General features: G+C 34.6%; 2 protein-coding genes across 4 annotated transcripts; one reads left to right on the top strand and one right to left on the bottom strand.

The window, feature by feature from the left end:
* Window positions 1-98: 98 nt before the first annotated feature.
* Window positions 99-6,204, bottom strand: yif1b (Yip1 interacting factor homolog B (S. cerevisiae)). 2 transcript variants are annotated; one of them, XM_015389314.1, is made up of 8 exons: window positions 6,046-6,204; window positions 3,400-3,502; window positions 3,138-3,267; window positions 2,925-3,029; window positions 2,472-2,608; window positions 2,107-2,262; window positions 1,938-2,031; window positions 99-1,124 (listed from the first exon to the last, which is right to left on the bottom strand). In XM_015389314.1, the coding sequence occupies exons 1-8, from the start codon at window positions 6,089-6,091 to the stop codon at window positions 969-971; spliced, it is 927 nt and encodes a 308-aa protein (XP_015244800.1). In that variant the 5' UTR covers window positions 6,092-6,204; the 3' UTR covers window positions 99-968. The 2 variants fall into 2 exon arrangements, with proteins under 2 accessions (XP_015244800.1, XP_015244799.1); XM_015389313.1 differs by having other exon boundaries at window positions 100-1,124; window positions 6,055-6,204.
* A 4,020-nt stretch (window positions 6,205-10,224) lies between these two features.
* On the top strand, window positions 10,225-26,539 carry LOC107093954 (uncharacterized protein C14orf132-like). Of its 2 annotated transcripts, none has more exons than XM_015389316.1 (2): window positions 10,225-10,354; window positions 26,107-26,539. In XM_015389316.1, exons 1-2 carry the CDS (start codon window positions 10,328-10,330, stop codon window positions 26,323-26,325), a joined length of 246 nt encoding a protein of 81 aa, XP_015244802.1. In that variant the 5' UTR covers window positions 10,225-10,327; the 3' UTR covers window positions 26,326-26,539. The 2 variants fall into 2 exon arrangements, 1 of the variants encoding a protein (XP_015244802.1); XR_001481640.1 differs by lacking the exon at window positions 10,225-10,354 and adding an exon at window positions 20,583-20,693.
* Window positions 26,540-26,743: the final 204 nt, after the last annotated feature.

Genomic DNA, 26,743 nt, shown 5'->3' with positions numbered 1-26,743 from the left:
TGCTCCTTGCAGTATTTATCGTTCTGGTTCTAGAGTAAATAAATATTCTTCACAGCAACGATGTCATAGTTTTTATTCTGAAAAAAAAAAAAAAATAAATGAATATGCACATCTGTGTCCAACGTGGTGGTGTGTTTTACAGGTAAACTATTTATTTCTCCTGTGCATCAAGTAGATAAGCTGTTTTTATACAAATTAGATACAAACATTTAAAAAGCAACACATTTTAGCACATAAGTCGCTTCATTTCACCAGCCTCTTCTATTTTAGTAAACTTTGACCTCAGGTCAACATCCAATCACCGCTCTGCTTCAGCATTAAAATAGCTCATTGCTTCCAGACGAAACGTTTCCTACTTAACTAGCTTTAAGAGCTCCAGAAATAATTCACTCCATGATTTGAAAGAAGACTTAACATTGCAATTGAAACATCTGATATTAAATTATATTTATTAAGCAGTAATCAGGTATATGCTTGTTTTTTTGCAACAAAGGTAATTTCCTTCTAGCAGATCCTGAAAGAAATATACACAAGACTTTGTCTAAATGCTCTGTAAGCAGCCAACCAGTTCATGTTCTGGTTTACAGTTTCTTCACATCAGATGCGGGGCAGGTGTGCAGCTGTGCGGCTAAAACAAATTAGCCTTTGACAACCAGAGTAAATTCTGCAACATAAAAATTCACAGACGTACATAAATATTCATAAAAACATTGCCATCATGCAATTACACAGTAAAACACAAATGAAAGCCACCTGTTTTTGCTACAAAATCTGAAGACATTAAATATAAAAAAAGGCCAAACTAACACGTGGCTGTGCTCAGAGGAGCGGAGACGTCCCCTCTTTATTGTTTGGTGACGGGAGTTCTGCTCATTGAGTGTAGCGATGTGGTTCTTTGTGGATAACTTTTTTTGTTGTTTCTGAGATGATGAATTTGATTGACAGCAGAGTTCTACAAAGTGACGCTTTTATCTGATGAGATGGTAGGTGAGCCAGTACATGAAGACGGGCTGCGCCGCTGCGATGGACATGGTCAGGTACATCCTCAGTTGGTTCCTGGTTCCTCTCACCAGCTTCCCTTCAGCCGCCGCCTCGGATAAGAGCTTCAGACGCAGAGTGCGGATCTGTCCAGAAATGTGCAGGAATGTTAAAAGATAGGAGTGCTCTGGGTTGGTGGAAATGGAGGTTTAACTCCATCTCTGAGCATGCAAACTAAGTTAACAGCTTAAACTAATATGTTTAAACTGTTAACTTTTCCTGATGTTTAGAAGACATCCTCACGATGTCCAGGACTTAGCATCCATTCTCCAACAGAAAATCCTATAGGATAAGTCTGACTTCAACTCAAGCTAAAGTCTATTAGGGTTATACAAGAGGACACGATTAAAAGCACTCAAGAAGTCTGAGATGCTGTGGCATGAATGAAAAAGCCTAAACAGTTTGATTAATTTGATTAAGAAAGGTGGTTAAAATCTCCAGAGTGGGCCTCAGAAAGTGGCCCATCGTAGAGGTAAAGACAATAATATCTTATAAAATATAATACCTTATGTTTCACTATTACCGGTAATATTCAGAATCATACATAAAATACTTGGATGATCCAAACTATTTAGTTGTTCAAAAAAAACAAATCTACAAAGCATAATCTAAACAAATTGATTTTTTTTCTAATACAGATGAATAATAAAGGTAAGAAAAGCTTCCAATCATTGTAACCATTTAGTGAACAGTAACAGGATTTATTAAAAATTGAACTGGATCAGAAGTCTGCATCAGCGTGTTCCCATATGTCACGCATTTGTATAAAGGTGTGCTTGTAATGACTTATGAAGTGGGTTTGGATGAGTTGCAGAATAAGGAAGAAGTATAACTATCCTGACTGATTGTGTACAAGGATTTCATGAATTAAAATCAGTACAAATAGGCTACATACTCACCATAAAGACAAAGATGGCTCCACAAAACCACAACATAGACAGATAATATGCCAGCCTTCCAAATAGAAGACCTGCGATGATCCCTATAATCATTCTAAAAAAAATAGACAATGACGGTTAAATTGTTATTGGAAAAATGAGTTTGATGGTGCTATATATCGGTACATACCCAACATATTTGTATCCTGAAAAAGCCACAAGGTCTATGGTGGTGAGGTCTGTGTTTACAGTGACGAGGTAGAGGGAGAGCAGGACGGCCAGGACCTCCATGATCAACCAAACCAACGCTGAGCTGGCCTGGACTCCCAGAAGCTCTGGGGAAAACCTGAGCAACATATCAGAAAGGTTCATCATTGGTAGTACGACATAAAAGGGACATCATTAGTCAACATTCATCATTCATTCCCAGGTTCTCCACAGTGCTATTTATGAATTTAGGCAGTGGGCTTAGGAATGAGAATCAGATGTCAAGCATGTTTTTATCTGCAGAAAAAATATAAAGCTTTGTATTAGCAGAAATGTGGCTAACTGTACCTGTTCTGTGTGCCCAGAGCCAGCCCAGCCACCAGGATGTATGTGATGAAGGCCATAGTAGGAATGTAAAGATCTGGAGCGTTTACATCAAAGCGGGGGGCGACAGGGGTGTCCTGCTGGTAGCTCACCTCCCAATTCTACAGAATAGACACATTCCACACAATAATCAGGTCTATAATCTTCATATTTTCCCCCAAATTATTTACGGCTTTATTTAGATGGTTTGTAAAAGAAAAAAAAAAAGATGCGTTGCTACGTTTCATCTAAAGGGAGATGGTCTGGTTTGTATCATGGGTCATATGGGTTAAAACCAAACTAAAAGTCATACAATTAATCACAACTTCACATTTGGCAATGAAATCCTTTATTTCAAACAATAAAAGCCCACCAAGTACAGAAATTAAACTCCAATCACTCCCAGAGAGGGTTGATTCATAGTAAAGCCAAGCCTACCTTGTGCATGTAAGGAAACACTAAAATTCCCAGCTTCTTTCCCACGTATACCGTGTCCACAGCAAAGTAGTATTTCAGCTTGGAAATCGGAATAAACCTGTCCAGCTAAAATCAAACAAACACACAAATTAAATCCTGCTTACATGGATAGCCTCAGTGGATTTTTTTTTTTTCGGCTTATGCAGATCAGCTAAATACTTCTGGAAATCTTACATTTTTGTCCACCATTTCCCTCCCCTGGGTCGCCAGTGAGCTGCCGTACACCATCGCCAGGTTGGACATGGGGTCAGACAGGAAGGACTGACCAGGAGGTCCTGCTGCTTGAGGCCCAGCCTGCTGATTTCTGTCCAGAAATGATTGGAATAATATATAAACTAGAAGCCAAAATATTTAGGGGAAAAAAAATCTTCTTTCCATTTATCAACAACTGGAGAAGTTTCCGACTGGTTTAAACCTGTCAAAGGATGGCTCCCACCTGTAGACGCCTTGGTTCGCAGGCCCAGCTGCACTTGTGTCATCAAACAGCTGACCGCCATCTGGTCCATCCACAGAACTGTTCCTCAGACGCATGTTATGTTCTGTGTGGTGAAAAAAAAGGCATTTAATTAGAAATAATCCGATTGTGTTTCTAATATCAAGCAGAAGTAGCTACTTTAGCATCAGCCAGTAAAATAAACCAACATGCGATTCTTCACAGCTTTCCTACATTTTCTAGATGAGTCTCTCGCTAAACACACAGACCAACTATTTGCACTGGATGCAGCAGAAAGGTTACTTTCTTACTTTTAAATGGACCTGAAGTTTTCCAATTTCTTTGGCATTACAGTCTAGACTGATTGGTCTACAGTTTAAAAGTCAACAATGAGTCACATTCTGTTATTAAAAGTGTGACAAAGGAAGGTTTGGATTAGAGTGAAAAGTTAACTTTTCACATAGTGTTTATAAAAAAATATGTTGAAAGGGAAATGGCTGAGGAGCTAACGTCATTGTGTGTCTTAAGTAAAATTTAAGTGTTAAAGGGACCTCTCCATGTTCTATGACTATGAATTTCTACACCAGTATACCTCTGGTTGCAAACAAAGATTTTTTGATTCAATCATCAAACTCTGGATATCATCTTAAATTTTTCCTTTTTACACCTCGTTTACACTCCATTTGTAACAACCTCAATAAGTTCTTACATTCATGCTGATTTTTGCACAGTTTCTATATTAGTCACTTAAATAACATACTGATGTCATTTTTGCACATCTCTGTTGTTTACTGCTATTTTTTCACATATCCATTAAAATGAAAAAGTCCATAGCTGTATATTGATTATTTATTCTCCAGATGCACAGTATTTATATTGGAAAAACACCATACAGTACAGTATTTTATTTGTTAGTTTTTCCATCTCATTTTTTGTTATATTTAATACACTTTAAGGTCCAAATTTGTGTGACCACTTTAGCTATAATATTTTGCTGCTGTAACAAAACAATTTCCCCATTGTGGAACAATAAAGGGATTTTTTATATTTATATATTTCTCATTACAATACCAGTTCACTGGAAATACGAAATTGTGCATCAGCAGAATGAGTAAGGAAGGAGAAGCAATGAAGTCCGCAACATGCAGTGGAGGTATGAAAAGAAAGCAGATAGGTTCAAGATAAAGTCTGGAAAAAGTGCAAAAAAGAAAAACAAACCCCCCAAAATTGAAAGGTGTATATTACATGAACTTTGATGTTTACGTTAGCAGGAGTTAAAGCTGCAGAAGCACTCAGATTTCTGTCTAGTTGATGGATGGATGTGTTCATGATCTTACTGATACTGACACTAAGGATAGCAATGTTGTTCTAAGACTCCATTTTTTTCAGACAGAAAAGTTTATACGGTATTTGTGCGATATTTGCCATTGTTCAACTTTTCAGTTTGGTAAAAAAGATACAAATTATTAATATATACATATTTTTTTGCTTATAGTTATGCTCTACTGCCAGGAGAATTTGGCAAGTTATTTCTGCTGATTGCAGCTGATGCAAACATTATTTTTAGACTCAAAAGCCCCCTTTTCTGCTTTCGGCTAATGGAAAACACAGGATAATTAGTATTCTATCCAGCTGCTTAAAAACAAAGCAATTTATTTCTATCTCAAACTAGAAGTTTAAATGAATGAGTTGCTTTTGTGTAACTTGTAATCTTTTAATAATAAAACAACTCAGCTTTGATTTCTTAACACTATATCAACTCTTTATCTTCTCCGACCTTTTTTTTTTTTTTCACCTTTAATGAGGAAGATCCCATCAAGATTTACAAATATATTTTTTCAAAGGAGCCCTGGGATTTTTTTAAATGTTGCATAAAGAAATAAAATAACTTTCAGGGAAAAGGGAAAACGTTACAAAGCATAACACTACAGACAGAATGTATGGTGTTTAAATAATGAACTTATATATGCATTAGATTCCAGGCAGTCATTTGCAGTTGTATTATGCATGTATGCATGTTGCAAAGGCAACATGCATACATGCAATACTGAAACTTAATTTGCAGGCCTTAATTTTAGATACTGACCACAAAAGTGATTGCAGTTAAAAAGAAAATCTTTCTTTGCAGTTTGTTGTCTGAAATACTTTTTTTCACACTCATCAAAACAAACAGAAAAACCTACATAATCAGTAACACGACTAAAGACAACTAAAATAATAATACTTTTGAATCTGTTAATTATTTAGCTCTAATTGTGTCATCACCTCTTTATTAAAGCTTAGAAATCCAAATACATTTGCAAGTTGAATACTTTACAGTTAGAAAGAAATGTGTAAAATATACCTTCACGCATAAAATTAAAACAAAACAAATGAAACGTTATCCCAAAACTCCACACATTTCCAGCTAATTTAGCCACTTTATAAACTGATTAGCATAGTTGCCAAATATAACATTTATTAACGCTGAAGACCAAAAACAGAAAGGAAAAGGGAGAATAGAGATTGTGAAAGACGCCATAGGTTTTATTAGTTCAACTAACTGTTAGCTTCAACCGGCCGGTAAAACACAGAGAGCTACGGAAAGCAGCTAGCATTAGCCTCCAGTTGCATTTCCTCAGTAAACATGTTCGATCAGAAATCACGTACGTAACTTACGCTGTCTGAACCCACTCTGTGCGGCGGAATAATCCATCTGAGCAGACTTTAAACAAACAGCAGCTGTCAACTATCCAAATGGTAATCAACTTGTCAGCCGCAAGAGGAAGTTAAGACTCATTCATAACATTCACCCGGAAGTGAAAGTTAGGTTTTTCTTCTTCGTCTTCTTGTCGAAATGTTTATGGCGGTTGGCAAAAACGTTAGGTGAGTATTACCGACACCAACTGGTAGGGAGTGTGAACCACATGGCAAAAAAACAAACAAACAAAAACTATATCCTATTATACAATTCCTGATTACTTCCTTTTGCAGAAAATCAACAATGTCAAGTTTCATTTTCACATTACTAAGTTTCCTAATTAACTTGTTTCTCTCTATCAAATGTTTCCTACAATTCAAAATAACATTTTCCACTGTCTCATATCTTACCCACAGTCCCATTTCATTTCCCTGTCTGACGTTTCCCTATTAAAAATAATGACCTATTCTGACCTATACCGCCATCTAGTGTTTCTGAAGGGGTAATGCTCATCTCAGCTTGAGATCAGCGCCTGTTTCACCCAATTTATCGGTAGAAATGACATCATTTCAGTCAAATACGTCTTTTTTTTAAAAATCCAAATCAAAGTTAATACAATTTGAGCTCATTTTCTTATCTAGATTCCTAAAAATTATTTTATTTTATTTTTCCAGTCACCCCAAAGTTGTGGTCCAAAGGTTAATATTTGTTTTTATCCTGTTAAATTTGGAATTGTTCCTTAAAAGCTGACTGATTACACATTGAGGTAAATTATGACTTTCCTCCATAATGCAGGGCAAACCATTAGGTGCAAAAAAAAACTTCTTTCAACCTCTAAGATACACAATCTGTTGGTCCAAATATATTTAGTACGTCGTTGGCATTAGGGAACACAGATGAAAATAAACTTTAAGTTATCAAATATTATGTGCTGGTTAATGTATAACAACAAATACAGTGTCATGTACTGTAAAATCTATGCATATTTATGCCCCTTGAACTTTACTTTAAGAATCTATTGACTGAACAATTATTCGAAACGCACTCCACAAATCTGGGCTTTGTAGACTTTGTGACTTGAAGACAGTGATGGTTTCATAAGACAACCTGTTTTCAATTAGTAAAAATCCATGCAGTATGTGAAGGAAGTGCTTTGATCAGAGGAGACATGGATTATACTTTTGGGTTTACATACAAAATTCTATGTGCTGCACAAAAAACTTCTATACTTCACCCTGAAAACACCATCACCATGGGGAGACATGGTGGCAGCAGCATCAGGTTATGGGGATTCTGTTCTTCCACAGTAGTATGAAAGCTGATGAAAGTTAATTAAAGAAGAATGGAAAACATGTAAAGGGGGCTAGAAGATAGAGGGCTGCTAAGAAAACGGACAAAAAACCCCCCAAAAAACAAAGCTATCTATATCATGTTCACCTTTGGAATTACCTCAGACTCAGGCTTTGCTGACACAATGTTATTAATAGTTGTGTTTCTATTAAAGATGCAAGATAAAAAACAACAACAAAGTAGACCAATGAAATTGACTGAATGACCAGTACTCTGTTTGGTCCTTATTTTTATAGGTATCTTCCTTTTTTGATTAATGTATGTATTTAAAAGAATCAAGAAGCTTTCATTCAACCATTTTCCCCATAATGATATTTTGTTAATTCACAGAATACAACAGTGGCTGCTACTACTCCAGGTTTAAGCCTCTTTCTGCCACTTACATCTAATGTGTAAAAAATAATATAAATAATGATACCAACAACTGTACAGCTGTAACTACTGTACAAGAAAACAAACAGCTACAGTGGCGGAACCTCCCAATTTAACCACAGAATGGGAGAAAAGAAGGAAGCGGGGAACTTTTTAGTGACTGACAAGCTCCAGCTAAGCACAACTGCAACTGCGAGGCAGACCTGAGACAGAAGAGGAGAAAAAAAGGTCAGCAGAAGATTCTAAATATAACACATCTATTAAAAACATTTTCACATACCAAATTTTCATCTGGCAGCTACCTCTCTATTGATTTACTAAATTCAGCAAATAAAGATATTAGAATAGCTCTGATTGGAAAGACAGGTAATGGAAAAAGTGCCTAGTGTAACACCATCCTGAATCAAGAAGCATTGCATTCTGTTTTCTCTCCAGGTTCTGTGACATCAGAGAGCAAAATGCCACAGGTGAGGTGAAAGAAATCAGAGTTGCAGTGATCGACATACCAGGGATTTATGATACAACTGCTGGGGCAAGTGTGTGAAGAAGCAGAAAAGTACTCAATGGCTCTTTTCACTCATGGTGAGAAATGTGGTAAACTTAGATATTTTAATATACACATGTCATTGGAGGTATCATGTCTGTTTTGAACGATTGGTCGCCTTGGTTCAGTTAAACTCTTTAAACTCTAATTAAAACTGCAAATTAATTTTCTTATACATAAACAATAGTATGTACGTACATTAATGTAAGGCAATGAAAAGCAGTAGATTTAGTATAAAGCCTGTTAAATGTGTGTATTTTGAAAGAATTACACATTTTTCTTGGAAGTAATTTAATATCCTTTTAACATTTGTACAAGTTCTTTTTGCACATAATATAACTAACTTGCAGCTCCATAGATGTTGTACTAATAAGAGGTTGGGGAAAACACATATAAAACAATGACAAACAAAATTTCCCTAATGTAAAATTAAGGGCTATAATTTTGTAAGAGACAAAATTAAAACTGGTTTTGAGAAAAATGTGTTTGCTGTTGCAGGGTTTTTTCTATGAAAAAAAAAATATTTTATGGGAAATGAAATCCATATAAAACTCAAACATTATCATTATTTCTAAAGAAGACAATTATCTTGAGAGTGGTGAGACATAATTTTAAAAGTGAATTAGTTTTTGTTTGTTTTTTTCTTTTTTTTCCTTCTTGTTATGGATGAACTTTCAAAAGTATTGTTAATGTTCTTGTTGGTAATAAGCTGGTTGGTAATAAACATATACCTTTCAGTGATTTTTTTTTTTTTTTACCATGATTTTAAAGATGGAAAGAAAACTGGGTTAAATGTATCTAACTATGTAAAAGTAGTCCATAGAGTAGCTAAAAAAAAAAAATAGTTTTGGACCTTGGAGCCCCTGCAAATATTTAAGAACATGTTTTGGACAAAATTCCATATCTGTTAAATATACAGAAGATTCAAATTTGCCCCAAAAATACTTTTAAACACTTTACTAAATCTTTAAACAAAATGACCACATCCACATCTTTCCTTTGCTGTCAGCTCTCAGAAAGAAATTTGTACTTCAGAGGCATTGACTTTATGAGAATGGATGCCTCATTAAGATTATGATGAGAAATTAGGTAATTGATGAAAAAGGATTTTCCCTGCAGAGATCTGATCCCGAGGAAGATAAGTTTATAAGCCAGTTCAATTAAGAAGCTACATTGAGGCAGACCTACAGTTGGTGCCTCATTGGAGCACAATATCTGCCACTTTCAATGACTAGAAATATAGGAGAAGCAGTAAATACAAAAGCAGCTTACAGAAAATAACAGTCAATTGATTAAAGCATAAACAGATCAAATGTATCTTTTTATTTTATTGCACTTTGATCCAGTAGAATTTGAGTTTCTTCTTGGCATTCAATTATCATTTTTCTATATAATTCCAGACTGGGACTTGCATGAAGCCAAGGCCTTTTCTTGAATTAGGTATATGATTAGGAGAGAGATAAAAGAAGACAGGTTCAGTTTTTTGATTGTACAATCAATTGTATTATAAAAACTATACACCATGTTCCTCCCACCATACAAATAAACCTAGTTAAAGTTTATGGTTCCAACATGAGAAACTGTTTATAAAGGATGAAGGGGAAAGAAAACTTTTGCAAGATGCATGTTTATCAAAAGAAGATGATTAAAATAAACGTTCTGGAATGATGAGATCAAGCAGAATGGATGTAAAAAGTTATTTCATTTTAAAACAACCATCATCAATAATTTTGCACATTTTGCATAACATGCTACACACACAGACCCCCGCCCCCCCGCCAGGCAGACAGAGAGAGAGAGAGAGAAAGAGAGAGGGAGATATGCTGAGTGAAGAAACTTGCCAATGAAGCATAAAAGACATTCATTGTGAATCACAACTACCACAACATTCAGCAAAGCTTCCTTAAGGAGATTTTGTGTTGCCAGTGTTCATTTTTTGTGGCTAAAGCTCTTTTCTTCACACACAGGGTGGAAATCATCGGATAATGGAGCTATCACTGATGCCAGCACAGGTAAGTCATCACAAATGTTGAAAAAGAAAATTAAAACGCTTTCATACATTACCCCTCTCCCCATTTACTACATTTTTTGACTTTTTTTTTTTTTTTTGGTAGACCATTTTTAGATTTTTTTTATATCAGAAAATTGGTTCACTGGGACATAGAGGTCCCATATCTCATACCCAACCTCTGGCCGTGTTTGTTTACACAGATGACAATAGTGAACAGGTGCTCCTTCAATAAATGATGCTTTGAATGCTTTGTCGAGATTTCTGAGCTGAATCTGCAGACTTTTTAAACTGATAATTTTTACATTAAACCAAGTAAAGCTCATTAAGTGCACTCAAAAAATTAAGGTGGTTGTTCCTCAGTTTTTTTTTTAAATGTATAGTCTTACAAACTGGTCATTGCGTGCAGACACATCAGTGGAGCAGCACTTTAATTTATTTCCTCTGTTTTTCAGGGCTTCTGCACATGTGTTTTTCTTTATTAATTTCAGCTTTTTTTCCAGAGACATCTGATCAATCCTGAGCATCAGGATGCAGAAATAGTACTGCAGTAGTACACTGTATGTATGTTTTAATAGATGGATGATATCAACAGAAGCCTTTTTTGTAGTGTTTGATAATAAGGACAAAGAGAGAAATGATGCAGAATGCGGGTTTGAGTTCTGCTAGGGAAAAGAAGGTGAGAGTATGAGGGGTGAATAATCAGCAACAAGGAAGAGATAGGAAACACTTAAAAACCAGGACTAAAGTAAAAGACACCGATCACTAACAAAACAAGACCTGAATAATGTAATTATAATGATCAATTCCATTTATTATAGAGCAGATATGATTACACTCCTCACATTTAAAATTATGCTCTAATTCTGTGACTACTAATCCATCATATTTTGAAATATTATCCAGTTTTTTGTAGGCTAACTTCTTTTCAATTGAAGTATATTCATTTGAAGAGCATTTTTACACCACACTGCTGATTACATCTGCCGGCGAACAGAATTGTTTTTGTTAGATGTAAAACCCTGCTGTCGCACTCAGTAATTTGCCTGTTTATGTGTGAAATTAACACATCTGCTTGTTTATATTGTGAAAAGGAACGGTTCTGCCTGGCCAACTTTAAACCTTTTAGAGAAAAATATTTTGACCCAAACATGGAAAACCAGAGATATCAATCAGGCTAAAAGGTGGCTTCAGTAGATATAGATTCAGGTTACTAACAAGACTTCAGGAAAGTTTTTATAACTGGCAAACCAGTAATAAATAGTGATAATTATTGATTGTGTATATTTTCAGCTGGATTAATGACCTTCTGTAAAAGCTTCTGTAAAACTATTCAAACCAACCCATTTCACAAAGCAGGTATAACAAACTCAAATCCTCTCTGAATTGATCTCTGAATCGATCTAGCTTAAGGTTGGAAACTCTGCACTTTCAACACCGCTGCTGTGAGTCTGTTTAGTGAGTTAGTAGGTCCACTCAGAGTTGAGCATGTGTGTGAAAAGTATGAAAATCCATTATCAGTGGATCTTCGATTTCGATGAGTCACCATTACGACAGGAAACAGGACGTTTATTAATTTAATAAAAGCACCCTCTTCTCTGTTCCATTTGCAGGAAATGAGAATTTGTCTTGGTCAAAAACACATTTCTAGTCGGAACTGTAATAACAGATTTTCCTTAATTACATTTTTGCAGCAGAACTTTTTTCAGAGAGTGAAAAAAGAAAATTTTAGTAGTAAGAATTAAGTTTAATATACCTAGAAATGTTTACACATTTTAATTGGTCCTTTTGACATTTATCAGCTTGAATGAATATTTATTTATGATATCTGAAATACATTTCTTCATAGTCAAAATAATACAAAAGATGACCAGTAACAAAAGTTCACCTTAATGTGCATAGCGCCAATTCACAACACGTCATCTCAAGGCACTCACTGAATGAGTCTTAACTTCCTCTTGCAGGCAGAACATTCAAGCAGATCATACAGTCAAATTAATTTAAAGTTTTCTTTCTAAGGAAAACCAGCTGATTGCATCGACTCATTGACTCAACAGTAATCCCTCACACCAAGCATGCATGTAGCGACAGTGGAGAGGAAAAACTCCTTTGTAACAGGAAGAATCCTCCAGCAGAACCAGGCTGAGTGTGAGCGACTATCTGCTGAGGCCGACTGGGGTTTAAGGAGACAGAAGCAGAGATACAGAAAGGAAGAGGAATATGGAGGTATATGGGGATCTAAAATTCATTTATAGACACCCAGAATGTTTTTTCTATAAATGAAAAATGTTTTTTTTTTTTCCAGATATCAGAAATACATATTCAGTCAAACTAATATATATCAAAAAGAAATGCCATAGCCTGTTGTGGCCACGATAACATTACGAGGGAAACTAGTTTACTGCTTGAATAGTAGTGGATCAATGTATTCAATTTAGTGGAAATTCCCTGGCAGCAGCTGAAGATGGAGTATAAAAATGTTGTTCTAACATGTTGGACCCGAATATAATGTCATGGGGGTAAATTCTCTCTCTGATTCTCTTACATTACACAGTAAATACTAAGTGGCTGTCTGCAACAGCTTCGGATCTTATCATTCCAATAAATGGCTGTTATTTGCGTTTATCAGTCCTCCTAATGTGTCTAACGGAGCTAGTGACTGATTTTCTTTTTAGTGTTTGCACAGATTCACAAGAAAGCTCTCCTGACTAAATCAGGAAAAAGGACATCATGAGTGGCTTCAAGGAGGAAGGAGAGAGAACACAGTCTTTAGGTTAGCTATGGGGAGAATGTTACTATGGTAACAGAAACAGAGGAGTAAACTCTCGTAGTGAAATGGAAAAAGTTTAAAAAAGTGTTCAGTAAACCTGTTTTGTGAAATGCACCCCTGTTAAGTACATCTATTTACATTATACTAGTGTTTTTTCCTGTTTATATCTATGTCCTCTGTAAAATGAGAGGCAATACTCTTTAATTATCTACTGTGAACTCTGTGCTCTAGGTGTGAACCCTGACAGACTGAAAGGGTTTGATGAAGAGCTTCATCTGATTGCCATCTGTTCCAGGAAAGTTAATCAGATGTGCCAAGTGTTTGGTCTTTAATCACTCTGAACAATCTGTATTCCTAGCAATCTGGGGTCAGGTGTGTAAATCTGTGACTTCTTTGAACATTAAAGTGAAGCATCAACTTGTTTTATAACTTTTTTAAGCTGAGATGCTCTGGGGTTATTTATGAGCTGATGATGGATGTTATGTTTTCGCACCAAGAAATGAGCCATAAAGAAATATGTTCAGCATATTTTTGACATGTGCATATGTACCCAGAGTGATTCCATTACAGATTGTCTGTTCTTATTATGTTAATAACCATAGATACTGATGCTAATTCTGTGGCTCCTTCCTCGACTGAACAATCTCCAGGAGTGAAATTATCTTGATGAGTTATCTTTGTCTTTTTAACCCCAAGCCTTCTGTGCAGGCAAGAGTGGCCTTAATTAAGAAATGCCTATCAAAGCATGAGTAATGTACATTTTGGCCCAATCACCATCTGATAAAGAGTCTATCGACTTCTTCATATTGGCAACTGCTAGAGAGCAAACCAGATCATTAAGGTTGTTCTTTCAAAGTTTATCTGAAAATTTGGTGGATCTAAATTTTTTGTTTAGTTTTCATTTAAATCTATCCTGATTAATAATCAGAAAAAAATATCGAATAATAACAAGGAATTTAGCTTTTATGGTTGGTTTACATGTGTCCTTAGGTAGAGAGAAGTTACCCAATCGGCACTGATTAACTCGACATCCTTTTATTATAAAAGTTTTTCTTAAATCAAATTCTAAAGTCAATGAGCTTTGGGTTAGTGGAGTTAAATCTTACTTTATATCAGGTATGTATAATATATTTTTATTTCAAAATATCTGTTCTCCAGCTGTTCAGCCTATGACTTATAAACCTATTGAGCCATAATGGAAATGTGACTAGGACATTTGACATAATAATATATTTTTTATATAATCAGGACAAAAAAGCACAGCTGAAGATAACCCTGAATCGTCATCCTTAGCAAATCTTGTCTAGTTTTTGCTTACAATGTGGTTCTGTTGGTTCCCTGCTGCCAAAACCTACACCATGCACTGGTGCGTTCAAAGCCGAGTGCAGAGTGCAACACTTAAAAGAAAAAGCTCCTCCAAGATCCAAAGCCTAAAAGGCCGTTTGCCCCGCTTTAGTGTCAGTGGAGAGTTCTTGCCTAAACTGGAGGAGTTTAAGAAAATTGTAATCCTGTTTAAAATAAAAGTTGGGCCATTTTTTTATTTCTTAAGTTGGCACACATGGCCTTTATTTCAGGACATGGAGCTGAGAGAGACAGGGAGGCATAATAGTTTTCCTCGGAATCGAGAAAAGGTATAAAAAAATAAAGTTTTTTTTTTTTTTTTTAAGGCATCGGTATCAAGTTTCAAATTCATGTATCTTAACTATACTGCATCAACTAATCTGTGCAAAATACCTGAAAAACAACCAACAAATGACACAAGTCACTAAATAATTTACAGATAGAAGTTGTGTTTTGGCTCCTCACTTCTTTGGTGGCAACTTTGTCAGGATTCATGAAATAATCATAAATGTGGACTATTCATAAAAGCAGAGAGTTAAGCAAATGGTTTGTTGTTTATGTTCACAGGTTATATTGGATCAGAGATTTTAACCATGTGCTGATTGGGTTTTATAAATATTTATCCTTTTGTTGTATTTATTGCTAAGTAGTTTGGTTGCAAGTTTGCTAATTTACGAAAAGCCAGAAGTTCATTATACTTTAATAGGAAAACACTAAATTTTTCATGACTAAAATTTTGCTTAAAAGGGTTATTTCTGTAACAGTTTCTTACCGAATGAACAGCACAAAAAGCAGTCACAGCACGATGGAGTTTTATAGTACTTAGCTTGGTTGCTTCGGGTTTGTATTGCTGACATTATTGCATTTAAGATCTAGATGTAAATAATAGAAATCCCAATATTATAACACAGACAAGCCCTTTGCAGATGTTTATAACTTCTCATTGCGAGTTAGTTTTTTTAACCCAGACATTTTCTTTATGATCATTTTGTTATTGTTGTTAACTCAAACAATTGTTGTTTTCAGGTGTGTACTTCAAGTGTGCGGCCATTTTTAGATCCAGTTGTGTGTAAAAATGCAAGAGTTTGAAAGTGAGAGTAATCTGACTTATGGCTGTAGAGCATAGGAAAAAAAAACACTCTTTCTTCCTTTGCCTCATAAGCTCAGTATAAGAAAACTATTAAAAAACACACCTGTAATGCATGTTTAAGGTGTTTCCTTGTTGCATCACACAAGAACAAAATGGATAAATAACAGGCTTCTGAACCACTTAATTGCAGAAGAAGAACCCTAATTTGAATCAGGTGTGCTGGACCAGAGACATATCTAAAGCATGCAGGGCAGATGTCCCTGGGGACCAGGGATGGGAACCTCTGCTATATGTAACAAGTGAACAACACAATATAACTTTATCAAATCAAAATTTTGTTTATTCTTTTTTTGTCCTGCGGTATATTAATCTCAGTGCTCCCCACCACTATTTAGAACTAAAGAAGCCTCTTGTATAAGAGGCAAAGCATCTTCCACAAACAACTTCACGCCCAGTTGCCTAGACTGAACTTTTTCAAGCTTGACCATGACCTGGATGACTGGGAAGATATTTTTGCCATAGGATTTTTATAGCCTGTAAATAAAGAACTTTTTTTTTTTTCTCCAATCTAACAATATTTTCATGTCTGATAAACATAAAAAAGTTATTATATATTTTCTTTCATAAATAACATTTTGGTTAATTAAAATTGATTTCAAATCTAAATCTGCCAGGACTGTGAAAGCAATATTTCATTTATGTGTTGAAAACATTTTTAGGAGAAAGGTAAAAAGTCCAGTAAAATTTTTCTGAAGTTGGCCTTCAGTAATACAGGACCATATTTTCTTCATCGGTGGATATACCAGTTGCTTCCAATTTGACATGTTGGATCAGATACTGACAACAGACTGTCAACTTTTGTTCTTTGGCTTGGAAAACTGTCACTGATTGTAAATTTGTCTGCCAGTCCATTTTCCCTCTCTGTTCTTAGAGAAATGATATAAGTAAACAAACCTATTAGGCCTTTATGGTTCCATTATCTTATTGAGGACAATTGCTCTTGGGCAAATAACTTGTATTTTATACCCTATTGTGGAACTTACATCAGACTCTGATTCTGAACTCATATTAAACTCTTTGCTTACTGCCATAAAGCGGGTAAACTGAGATTCCAGGACATATTTGTGCAGCAGCAATTTCCTGTCAACACATAGCTCAATAACCTTAAAGTTATACATACTATTTTAAGATGCTACTTCTTTTTGATTTAATATGCTTGGTGCCTATTACCCATCTACTCGGACTCATTTGAATTTAACCAGATTAGATATTAGGCGTCATAAATGACCAACGTAAGCAGGGGAGACATCTTTAAAAAATACATTATATTAATAAAACATGTTCATTTTCCTTTTTCATAATCAGATGATCATAGGCAATATGAAAGGCTTAGCTGTGCATTATATGCTTTTCAGAGGCAACAGAGACATTTTTCTACTAAATATCAGAGTAAGCATGGCATAACTACCATCTTTATCTGTTTTACCCCTCTCATCTATGTCATGTCCTTTATCTACATCATACTCAGAGATTCCATTTTTATAACAGATGGTCCACAAAAAAGAGGAACATCTGGCTGCTGGGAGGCTCTTTGTTCACTCTTTCATTCCTCTCGCTTTTGTCCTTTCTGTCTTTTTTAACCATTCTGAATGTTTGTATATGTCCTAATAACATGTTTAAAGATGGAGAACCTCGACATACTTGAAGACTTGAATAAAAAAATATTAATTGTAAAATCAAACCATGTTACACAGCATATTAACATTGAGCTCAAGCTAGCAACTTTATGTCATTTTTAGATAGATTAGGAGGATTTTTAACATTCATCAAGGTGACTTTGTGACAGACTGTAAATCCTATTAACTAGACAATATTTTTATTATTTAGAAAATACCACAACTTTGTAGTTCCACAGCATAAACTAAAGAATTCAACACAAATATTTTAATTGCTTTTAATATAAAAGTAGAGACAAGTAATACTCTGGTACTGCCATAATAGTATAGAACAGTCAACATTTTTTTTTTCTTTTAAAAAAACAATATGGAGGAGTAAGACCATATGCCCAAACATGCCTTGAAATTTAATTCAATTCAATTTATTTATATTGCGCCAATTCACAAGACATGTCATCTCAAGGCACTTTACAGTTCACCAGATCCTCCAGTCAGATTTAGAGGCATTTACTTTTTTTTTATCAGATTTAGCAGCATTAGTATTTACATTGTCGTTCTCCTTCTCTTTGATTATTACTAAAAGCTAAACTAGTGGACTGATAAACAGGGCTAGCTAATGTGCTCTTTGCAAAAGGCATTGTCAAACTATTTCAAGAATACGGTTTTGAAACTAGAGAAACAAATAATGCCTTGGTTTTGAAGAAAACCTTGGTCTTTAAGCATGAAGGTTGCATGTTCTCCCCAGGTGTGTCCGGTTCTTTCTGGGTACTCCAGCTTCCTCCCATAGTCCTTGTTATTTATCATAATAGGACTGAAGAAGTTATTATAAAAACATTTACCTGATAACATTGCAGTTAGACTGCCAGTGCATTGTGTAGCTCTGCTTTTGGCTCTGTGTAAAAAAACACATCACTCATCCCTGTGATGTCGTCTTATATGTAGCTAAACAACAAAACAAAAAATGGGTCTACCCAAAACACAGATGTATAAAATTTAATGTAACACAGAAGCACATATAACTACTTCGAACACTTTTTTCCCCACTTTATTTACTTGCACTCTCCAAATCTAATGGTTCCCATTTGCAGATACAGAGAAGTCAGATTTTTTTTGCCACTAGTGTTTTCTTTAGCCAAGGCTCTCTAGGGCTCAGTGTGCTTGGATATTCACTCTCCAATGTCAATGAGGTTCACTTGTCACTCAAAAAGCATGTTCAGCACTGTACTCTATATATTGTGAATCACAGTGATTCACTCATGACAGCATGCAGCCTGACAACTCCACTTCTTTCATGCACTTGGATGAGTGTTTGCTTTTTTTTAACCTTTGTTTCTTCCACAGATGAACTTGGTCTGTAAAACTTAATTTTCTCATACTACTTGTGATGGAATATTAAAGGCATTTTCAGCCATAAAATAATGAAGAACAATATTAACTAGAATTCAACAGTTGTCCAAGCAAAATATTAATGAACATTGTAATGGCATAGGAAAAAAACCTATGTCTTCTATTTTTTCATTATGCAGTTGTTGAACTAATTTTTTAAACATGAGCTGACAAACCAGCAATAATTTCCCTTTGTTTTTATAACATTTTTAAAATAATAAAAAAAAAGTTTCATGCATCCAAAGTGTCCTGAAAGGTCATGCTGGTGACAGTATTTTCACAGTTGGAATGATGAAATTCTCAATTTATATGCCTGGAGTCTGACAACAAAGTTAAATGTAAGGATAAATATAATTAGAAATCAGCTTGCATCTTCTAACTTCCTGTTTCTGAGTTGTAAAGAATGTCTCTACAAGAAGAAACTTTTTTTTTTGGACAGTAAACAACACTGAGGCACCATGAGGCCCCAAATAAATAACTCAATATCTGTGTTTCACAGAAAAGAGAAGCAATATATCAAAATAATCAAATAAAACTTAACAGAAGTAAATAAAACTAAAAGGAAAATGCTATTTACTTAAATATTTCTAAAGGTCATATGCTTTGCTTTTTTTTTTTATTGTTCATTAAGTATTGCACAATATTTGAGTTCTACATGTATAAATCTTCACCTTAAAACAATGCAAAGCTTTAATCAAACTTCAATCATATTTTTCATAAATTTCTAAATAATAATATAATGTCAAAACAAATAATCTTTAATGCCATAAAGATTTGCCTATAAAAATACAATTTCTGCAGCTTTTTGTGAAAATAGCCAGTTATTTTCTTTTTTAATGTATCCTTAGTGGAACAAATACCCCATCTGACTTTTGAAATGCGCAGCACAATGAGGTGGAACAAAAAGAATCTGCATCTTCCACCAAAAGATCTTCAGCCATTGTTTAAGAATCATGATGAGCTAGTGAAGCATCTTTTATGCTGGTCACATTGCATGCCAGGCCTGCTAAAGCAGAGGCCATGCACCTTCTCATTGCACAATAACATCATGTTGGATGAACTTACACAGATAAGCATGGTAATTTGAGGATGAATGGTTAATTGTGAATGAAATAATCTTAATGTATTTCTCCCTTTGTGTGAGAAAGATTTAAATGACTGCTTTTAGATCTATGTTTATTTGAATACTTTTTCAGTTTAATATCAATTCAACAACACAATTCAAGCACAGTGCTGTAGACCCTTAACCCCACGCTGCTCTCTGGGCACCCCACTATTGCAGCCCACTGCTCCCCAAGGGGATGCACTGGAAAAAATTAAAATCTAGATAAGTAATTATTTCTTTAAAAAAGTGAATTTGTTCTTGAAATGAGAAGGTAAAAGAGACATTTTGCCAATGGAACAAGCCAATTTACATTTCAAATAAGAAAACACAATTGCATTGTCTTATTTCAAGTGCATTTTATCTTAATATCTTATTTTAAGAGTAGAAATACTTATTCCATTGGCAAATCATCTCATTTACCTACTCAAATTAAGGCTAAATAATTTTTAGATCATTTTCCAGTGTGGGTTAAATGCAGAGATAAATTTCTCCAATAGGAGATCAATAAATTTCAATTATCAATTATTATTATGAATAATTTGACATTTATGGGCTAATTCTTCAGGCAGAGCATCTGTTGGCTATTTGTTAAACATTACTGATTGCACTCTATGCTGTTTTCAAACATATACATTTTTTTTTCTGCAATTCACTTAAGCCAAGATTTCTATCCAGACAGATCCACAGAATATTCAGAAACACACAAGCAGAATGGCAGTAGAGTCACAGCAGGATATGTCACGCACACTCATGATCTCACAGTGCACGCTCTGGCTATGTCTGGGAGCGATGTCTCTCCCTCTTAGTGTACACTCCAGCTCTCTCCCTCTGTCTCTCAGATGGAGTTATGCTTCTGACTCTCATGAAGAGCTGCCCTATCCTAGTCTGCAGGTACTCCAACTCTAAGTCAAAGAGTAGAGCAGGACGCACGCTGCAAGGCAATAACTCATCTCTTTCATCGAACAGCAGCCGGCAGTAAGTGGAACTCTATTAATCACTTTCAAATTTTCTATTGGTTTTTTAAAACTTATATGTTTACACATGTAGCATGAATTAGCAAATTAACATTTCTTAATTTTAATAAACTATTATAATCCTAATGAAGAGAGGGAAAAAAATCCTTTAGAGCTACTTTCTAAGTAGTATCTCCTCATGTCCAGTGCAAAAACTGTTGGCTTGATTGCAGTGCAAAGCACAGTTTCAACAACATGGTATGTTTGTTCCATTAAATAGCTACTTTTTTGGGGAAATGGATTACAGTTAAGTTTTATTTCCTTAAGACTGTATTGTAAACCTAAGTAGTGTTTGCTTGATGTAAATAAGCTGTTATTTGCATAGTGTCTGGCAGGGACTGACTTGAGGGGTCTGCATCAAGTTTTCATCTTTTATATTAAATGTTTTAATGAGCCTTACTTTACTAAATCTTATATCTTGTAATAGTTTTTAATTATCTATTTATAAGAGTATGAGAAACATTTCTATGACCTGATAAAAAAGGAAATAATTTCATTTGCAAATTTATTTTTTTCCCTATCTTTGCCAATACATTTATTTAGTCTGATGACCATGCTTACGTGAGTCATAAATATCTTTGAAGTAAAATAAAGATATAGATATTTGAGGATATAAAGTATTTAATAGCACTATTAAATACTTATTATAATACGTATTATAATAGCCATATTGTTAAGAGGTTATGAACTCTGTTTCCATGTGAAAATGAAGCAAATGCAAAAGAGGTCAGTCACTTACATAACTAACTTAACTCTGTTTGAACAGATTGCAGCTTTTCTACACAGCTTAGTGTTGATACTGGGTGCAGTGAATTAAAAATGGTTTAATGTGCGCCTGCCTTGAAGTGTTCCTGTTCCCGTTGCATATCTGCTGATGATTTAACTCATCTGGCTTTAAAAAAGTGCAGAACAGAAGTATTTTTGGAAAATATTTTGAGGCCAAAAGGATAAATTGGCTTGTTTATTTACTTTGTTTGTTTTTGTTAGATCATACATGCAAATGGTTTCTAACCTTTCAGTTGTGTTTTAACAGTCAGTTTATTATCCCTCGTTAAGACAATAATGTAAAAGACTTTAGATCCAGACTTTTGTTGATTCATATGTAATGAGTGGAGAAAAGCTTTTAACAGCAATGTTAGTTATATTTAAGTCTGCAACAGATATATGATAGGAATACAAATATGACAGTTTAGACTGTCGATATATGAGTAAAAAAGGATTACTTTAGCAATGAATAAAACTTTTCATTTAAAAAGAGCTGCAGTATACACTAATGGCAGCTGAGTGATAGAGGTTATGTATTCAGCCTTTTACAAACAAAAGTCTCTAAAATCAAAGCTGTAGTTTGTATTCCACAGGTGTAGTATAATTTGCTTGTGTGTGCTTTGTGTTGGTTCTGTGGATGACCTTTGCTTTTCCTGTTTAAAAACATGACTCTACCCTCAGGCAGAGACCTGAAAATGCAACAGTAAAGTTCAGTGCACCCATTTCTAGAACATGTTTCTTCTTGAGCTAATTTTCTGTAAAATGCATCAGCATGCGCAATGAACTTCTCCAAAAATGTTTTTAGTAGGTTGTATTTTTCATAACCCCGTTTGGGATAAGCGAGATGGAAAATGGATGGGTGGATGTATTTTTCATAAACATGAAATATAAATAGCTGGTTTAAAAAATGCTTCAAAATTTTTCTAAACTTTATCAGTAATACGTGTTTTTTCTTGTTCTTTTTGTTATTAGGTGAATAAAGCTTTCAACATAAGCCAATCTGGATTATATGATACTGAAAGAGAAACCCTGCTGTGCATAGATAAGAGCAGATTTCAGCTGGATATGAGGAGAGGTTTTCAATCCTCTTAGCTATATACTGATTATATCAACATTTTGTTTACACAAATCACAGTGTTTTTTTTTAGTTAGGCATTCCTCGTTTACATCACAACAAAAAAAATGAAAGAAGTTTTTTAAAAGATGAATGCGTAATTTTTATCTGTTTAAATTTGGGTTGATAAGCTCACATGGCTGTAAGAAACAATAGTAAGCAGCAGGTTTTAAGATGCTCAGCTGGCATTAAATTAAATCATGATGGTTGGGTAACTTTAAGCAGATTTCAGAGGAAAACTATGTAGGTTAGTTATGATTACCCAAATTATTCATATAGTATTTCCTTATTGCCAAAATAAACCTAAAATCAAAACCGTATTGCTTGTTGGTGTACACTGCTTAGGCCAATTAGATTTGATTTTACTACTGCTAATAATTTTCTGCTTTCTTATAAGAATTTGTACTGTGATCTTATTTCCATACACTAAGATTATTAAGTCTCTCTCTAAAGTCTTTGATTTCTGTTTATCAGCATCCGAGCTTGTCTTTCCTTTTTTACAGCAAAAGCAGTAAAGACTAATTCCGCAACATTTTTAAACTTTTCCACACTTCCATTGTTCAGCTTAACACCCTAATGCCCCCATATGAGCCCTAAGAGATCATATCCACATAAGCAAGAAACTGTTTTGTGACTATTAATGTGATTCTAAGCGAGAAAAAGAACATTATTAAGCTTATTTGCACTTATTTTCTGCAGATCTGTTTGTGCCACAAATATTGATTGGTTCTTTTTGTCTTGTTTTAATTTCTTCTTGATAAGACAAAGCAGTATTATTTACTTTCTTATTTGTCCTTTTTTCTGTTTGTGTATGTCCCTGTGGCTTTGGAGATACTGTATGTGAAGCATACAGCACACTTTGTTTATCCCTTAGAGATGTTTCCCTCCATTCGCTGGCAGCACAGCTGTCCTGAGACCAGACACAGCTGTGGGGTCAGCCCTCTAACCACAACATGTCATTATCTAGGCATTAAACTGTTTTCCTAAAAGGTATGCAGGCTGCAAAGAGAAAACTGTGCTGTTCACTTCCACATCCAAAGATTTAGTTAGTAAACAAAGGGATATTAATTCACTTTCTGTGAGAGCATTTTTACTTTTAAAGATGCAAACTCATGTCTGCAACTAAAGGTACACTTGACAGATGACAGGAAGTGTATTTCAATTTACTAATTTCATCTATAGTGATTTCAATTGTTAGTTATGCTTATATCACAACTTTGGTTTTTAAGAGTAGAGGTTTTGTGCAAGTGGCTTCTTTAAGGTTATCTGGCTAACACAAATGGGTTGGTTAAAGGGACCTGGCCTCCTGCTATCCTGATAGTTTATTTAGTCTTTTAGCCTTCCTGTTTGTCACTTGACCCTGATTCGTTTTCTATGTTAAGTGCTTTACTTATTGAAATGGCAACTAGAGATTAATCTTTATTTATATCTTACTTACAAGTTAATACAAAAGAATATTTATTGTTATAGCAATGCTTACAATCACGGTTCACTATGTTTCTTGGTTTTGAAGTCATGGTTTTGCAAGTTTAATTACCGTATACAGAAAAAAATCTTTAACTTTAAAAAATAAATGTTTCACCTCATTTTTAGCCAAACCTTTAGTTGTGAACTAAATTGACATTTGTTTTTACTTTGGGTACGAATAAAGGATAGGCAATTATAGACAATATTTTTGTTTTATTATTTTTAATAAGAATCTTTCAATGTAATATTCTTTTTCTGTACTTTGGAGTTATTTTGATATAAAGAAACCCTTGAATATATAAGTTTAAGAAGCATTGTCAGAAAATCTCCTTTCATCCATTTCCACCACCATTATGACAGCCATGGCATTTGAGGATGGTTAAAAGCTGCAAGAGGCTGGATCTTGACTTTAGCCTTTTTTTCTTTGAACAGTTATTTTTACATTACAGCTTAAAGTTGTTCAAGTAAGTAATTGAATATAAAGAAAGCCACTTATATGAGTTATGTTACTGAACACAGTCGTAAGCCACCCAGCATTTATTTCTGAAGATACATTCATAATGATTAGACTAGAATTGGAATTAAAAGTAAATTTTTCCATAAGTAAAACACATTGTATACAGTGAAGTTTAATACCTGCTTAAAGGTTGTTATGTTCAAAACATTCTCCATAATCTAACAAGCCAGCTTCATCAAAATGCACATGCAAGAAGCTTGGTCAGACTATTGGTAGCAAGTTTCCTCTATGTTTTCATTAAAACTTGTTCATAATACAGCTCCTAAGAGGTTTTTCATTGTAGTGCCATTTCACTGTGCTTGAAAAATAAAAAAAAAGTTTTTCTATTGCTTTGCAAATGGCTCTGAATGCAATGCAATGAATATTTTAAAGCTGCAGAGACCAGTTTTTGCTTTCTTTCACTGCCAACATTTCAAAGAGGATAACCCAGATTTAGTAGAATAATAAGGTAATTTGCGTGGCCTGTACAATTAACAAGTCAAACATAGGAAAGAACTTGTAATGAAAAATGTGGTACACTGATCTCAATCCAGAGATAGGAAGTAACGAAGTACAAATACTTTGTTACTGTACTCAAGTAGATTTTTCTGATATTTTTACTTTACTTTACTACTTATATTTATGGCGACTTTTTACTTCTACTCCTTACATTTTTACACAAATATCTGTACTTTCTACTCCTTACATTTTAAAAAATTGGCTCGTTACTTTAGTTTTGAATCATTTCAATGGAGTTACCGTTATTGTTTTTCACGTCATCAGTATCAAATTCAATCTAATTGGATGGGAATCTATGTTGCATTTGACGCACCACTACAAGATGAATCGACAGAGTCGCGGCAAATCATTGCAGCTTGGTGGCGGTGGCGTTAGCATAGTAGCATGGACGACGAGATGATTGAAAATGAACACAACGGAGATCTAGTCCTATTGGCAGACATCCATTTAAAATGTAGGCAACGGCATGAAAAAAGTGGTTTCTACTTTTACTTTTATACTTTAAGTAAATTTACAAGCCTGTACTTTGTTACTTTTACTTGAGTAAAGAAGTTTAATCAGTACTTCCACTTTTACCAGAGTATTTTTTAACACAAGTGTCTTTACTTTTACTCAAGTACGGAAAGTGAGTACTTTTGCCATCTCTGTCTCAATCTGACACTATAAGTGTTTTTTTACATAAAATGAAAAACACCCAGTAGACTAACAAGGATCAGGAGTTATTGAAAGAGCAAGATTCAACAATTTGTTATACTTTTGTTCTTGCAGCTTGTGGCCTGTACCGCAAAACTCCATGTTGATTCATGTTATAGTTTTTTATATAAAAATAAAGAAAATGTCCCTGTATTGTTTGGCTTTATTTACCAGCCACTTACTTTTCTTTCCATTTAATCATAAATCCAGGACAAATAACAGTTATTGACTCAAACATAAAAGGCAGATTTATTCAGATTTTTTTTTTTTTTTTTTAGTCAAGTCAATATAATTGTTCTCTTCTGTGTCTTTTCACTGTAGCATTTTCCGGCTGTGAGCGCGGCCTTCATGGATTCTCCGTACAATGGCAACGCGTCCTTGCAGACGTCCACATCCAACCTCAATGCCAGTTACTCACGGCCCTCAGAAGCTGATGATGATGGAAAAGTGTCCAGTGATACAATCTGGTTGTGGATCGCTGTGCTGGCCACCATTGGCAACATAGTGGTGGTGGCTGTGGTGTGTGCCTGTGCCTTCTGACGCAGAAGAGGAGCAGATCAGGAACCTACTTGCAATCAGACATTTGAACTTTAACTTTTTTCCTCTTACTTTAATTGAAAATAATGCTTTATTGATAAAGCAGTCCGGGATCATTGACTTGTTTAATATGTGTGTCTAAACTTGAGGTATGCAGGGAAGCTTCTCATTTGAAATATCCCTCAGTAGCATTTGAAAACAAATAGAAGGGTAGGAAACTCAGGCAATGAGGATGATAATTAGGTTATTTAAAGCCATTAAATGCAAAGCTGCAAGATGGCCAGGGAAATGTGCAAAACCAAAATTATACAATATTAAACAGGGCAGAAATAATTTGTTTTTAAAATTTTGTTATAGATTGCTTTAAGTTTACGCTTTAAGTGTGTATACCAACTTTTTCTAAACCATTTGGTTAATTTTT

This window comes from Cyprinodon variegatus, unplaced genomic scaffold (assembly GCF_000732505.1).
Source record: "Cyprinodon variegatus isolate N-32 unplaced genomic scaffold, C_variegatus-1.0 Scaffold454, whole genome shotgun sequence".
NCBI classification, from domain to species: domain Eukaryota; kingdom Metazoa; phylum Chordata; class Actinopteri; order Cyprinodontiformes; family Cyprinodontidae; genus Cyprinodon; species Cyprinodon variegatus.
Note: the sequence above shows the minus strand (reverse complement) of the source record. Positions and strands in the feature narration are given on the sequence as shown.

Coding starts and splice junctions, on each gene's coding strand:
- LOC107093954 (XM_015389316.1), top strand. CDS start 10,328: ATGGAGCTATCACTGATGCCAGCACAG. Junction 10,355..26,106: donor TATCACTGATGCCAGCACAG/GTAAGTCATCAC, acceptor TTTTCACTGTAG/CATTTTCCGGCTGTGAGCGC.
- yif1b (XM_015389314.1), bottom strand. CDS start 6,091: ATGGATTATTCCGCCGCACAGAGTGGGTTCAGACAGCGTAAGTTAC. Junction 3,030..3,137: donor GGGAAATGGTGGACAAAAAT/GTAAGATTTCCA, acceptor GTTTGATTTTAG/CTGGACAGGTTTATTCCGAT. Junction 2,032..2,106: donor TCAGGATACAAATATGTTGG/GTATGTACCGAT, acceptor TATTTTTTTTAG/AATGATTATAGGGATCATCG.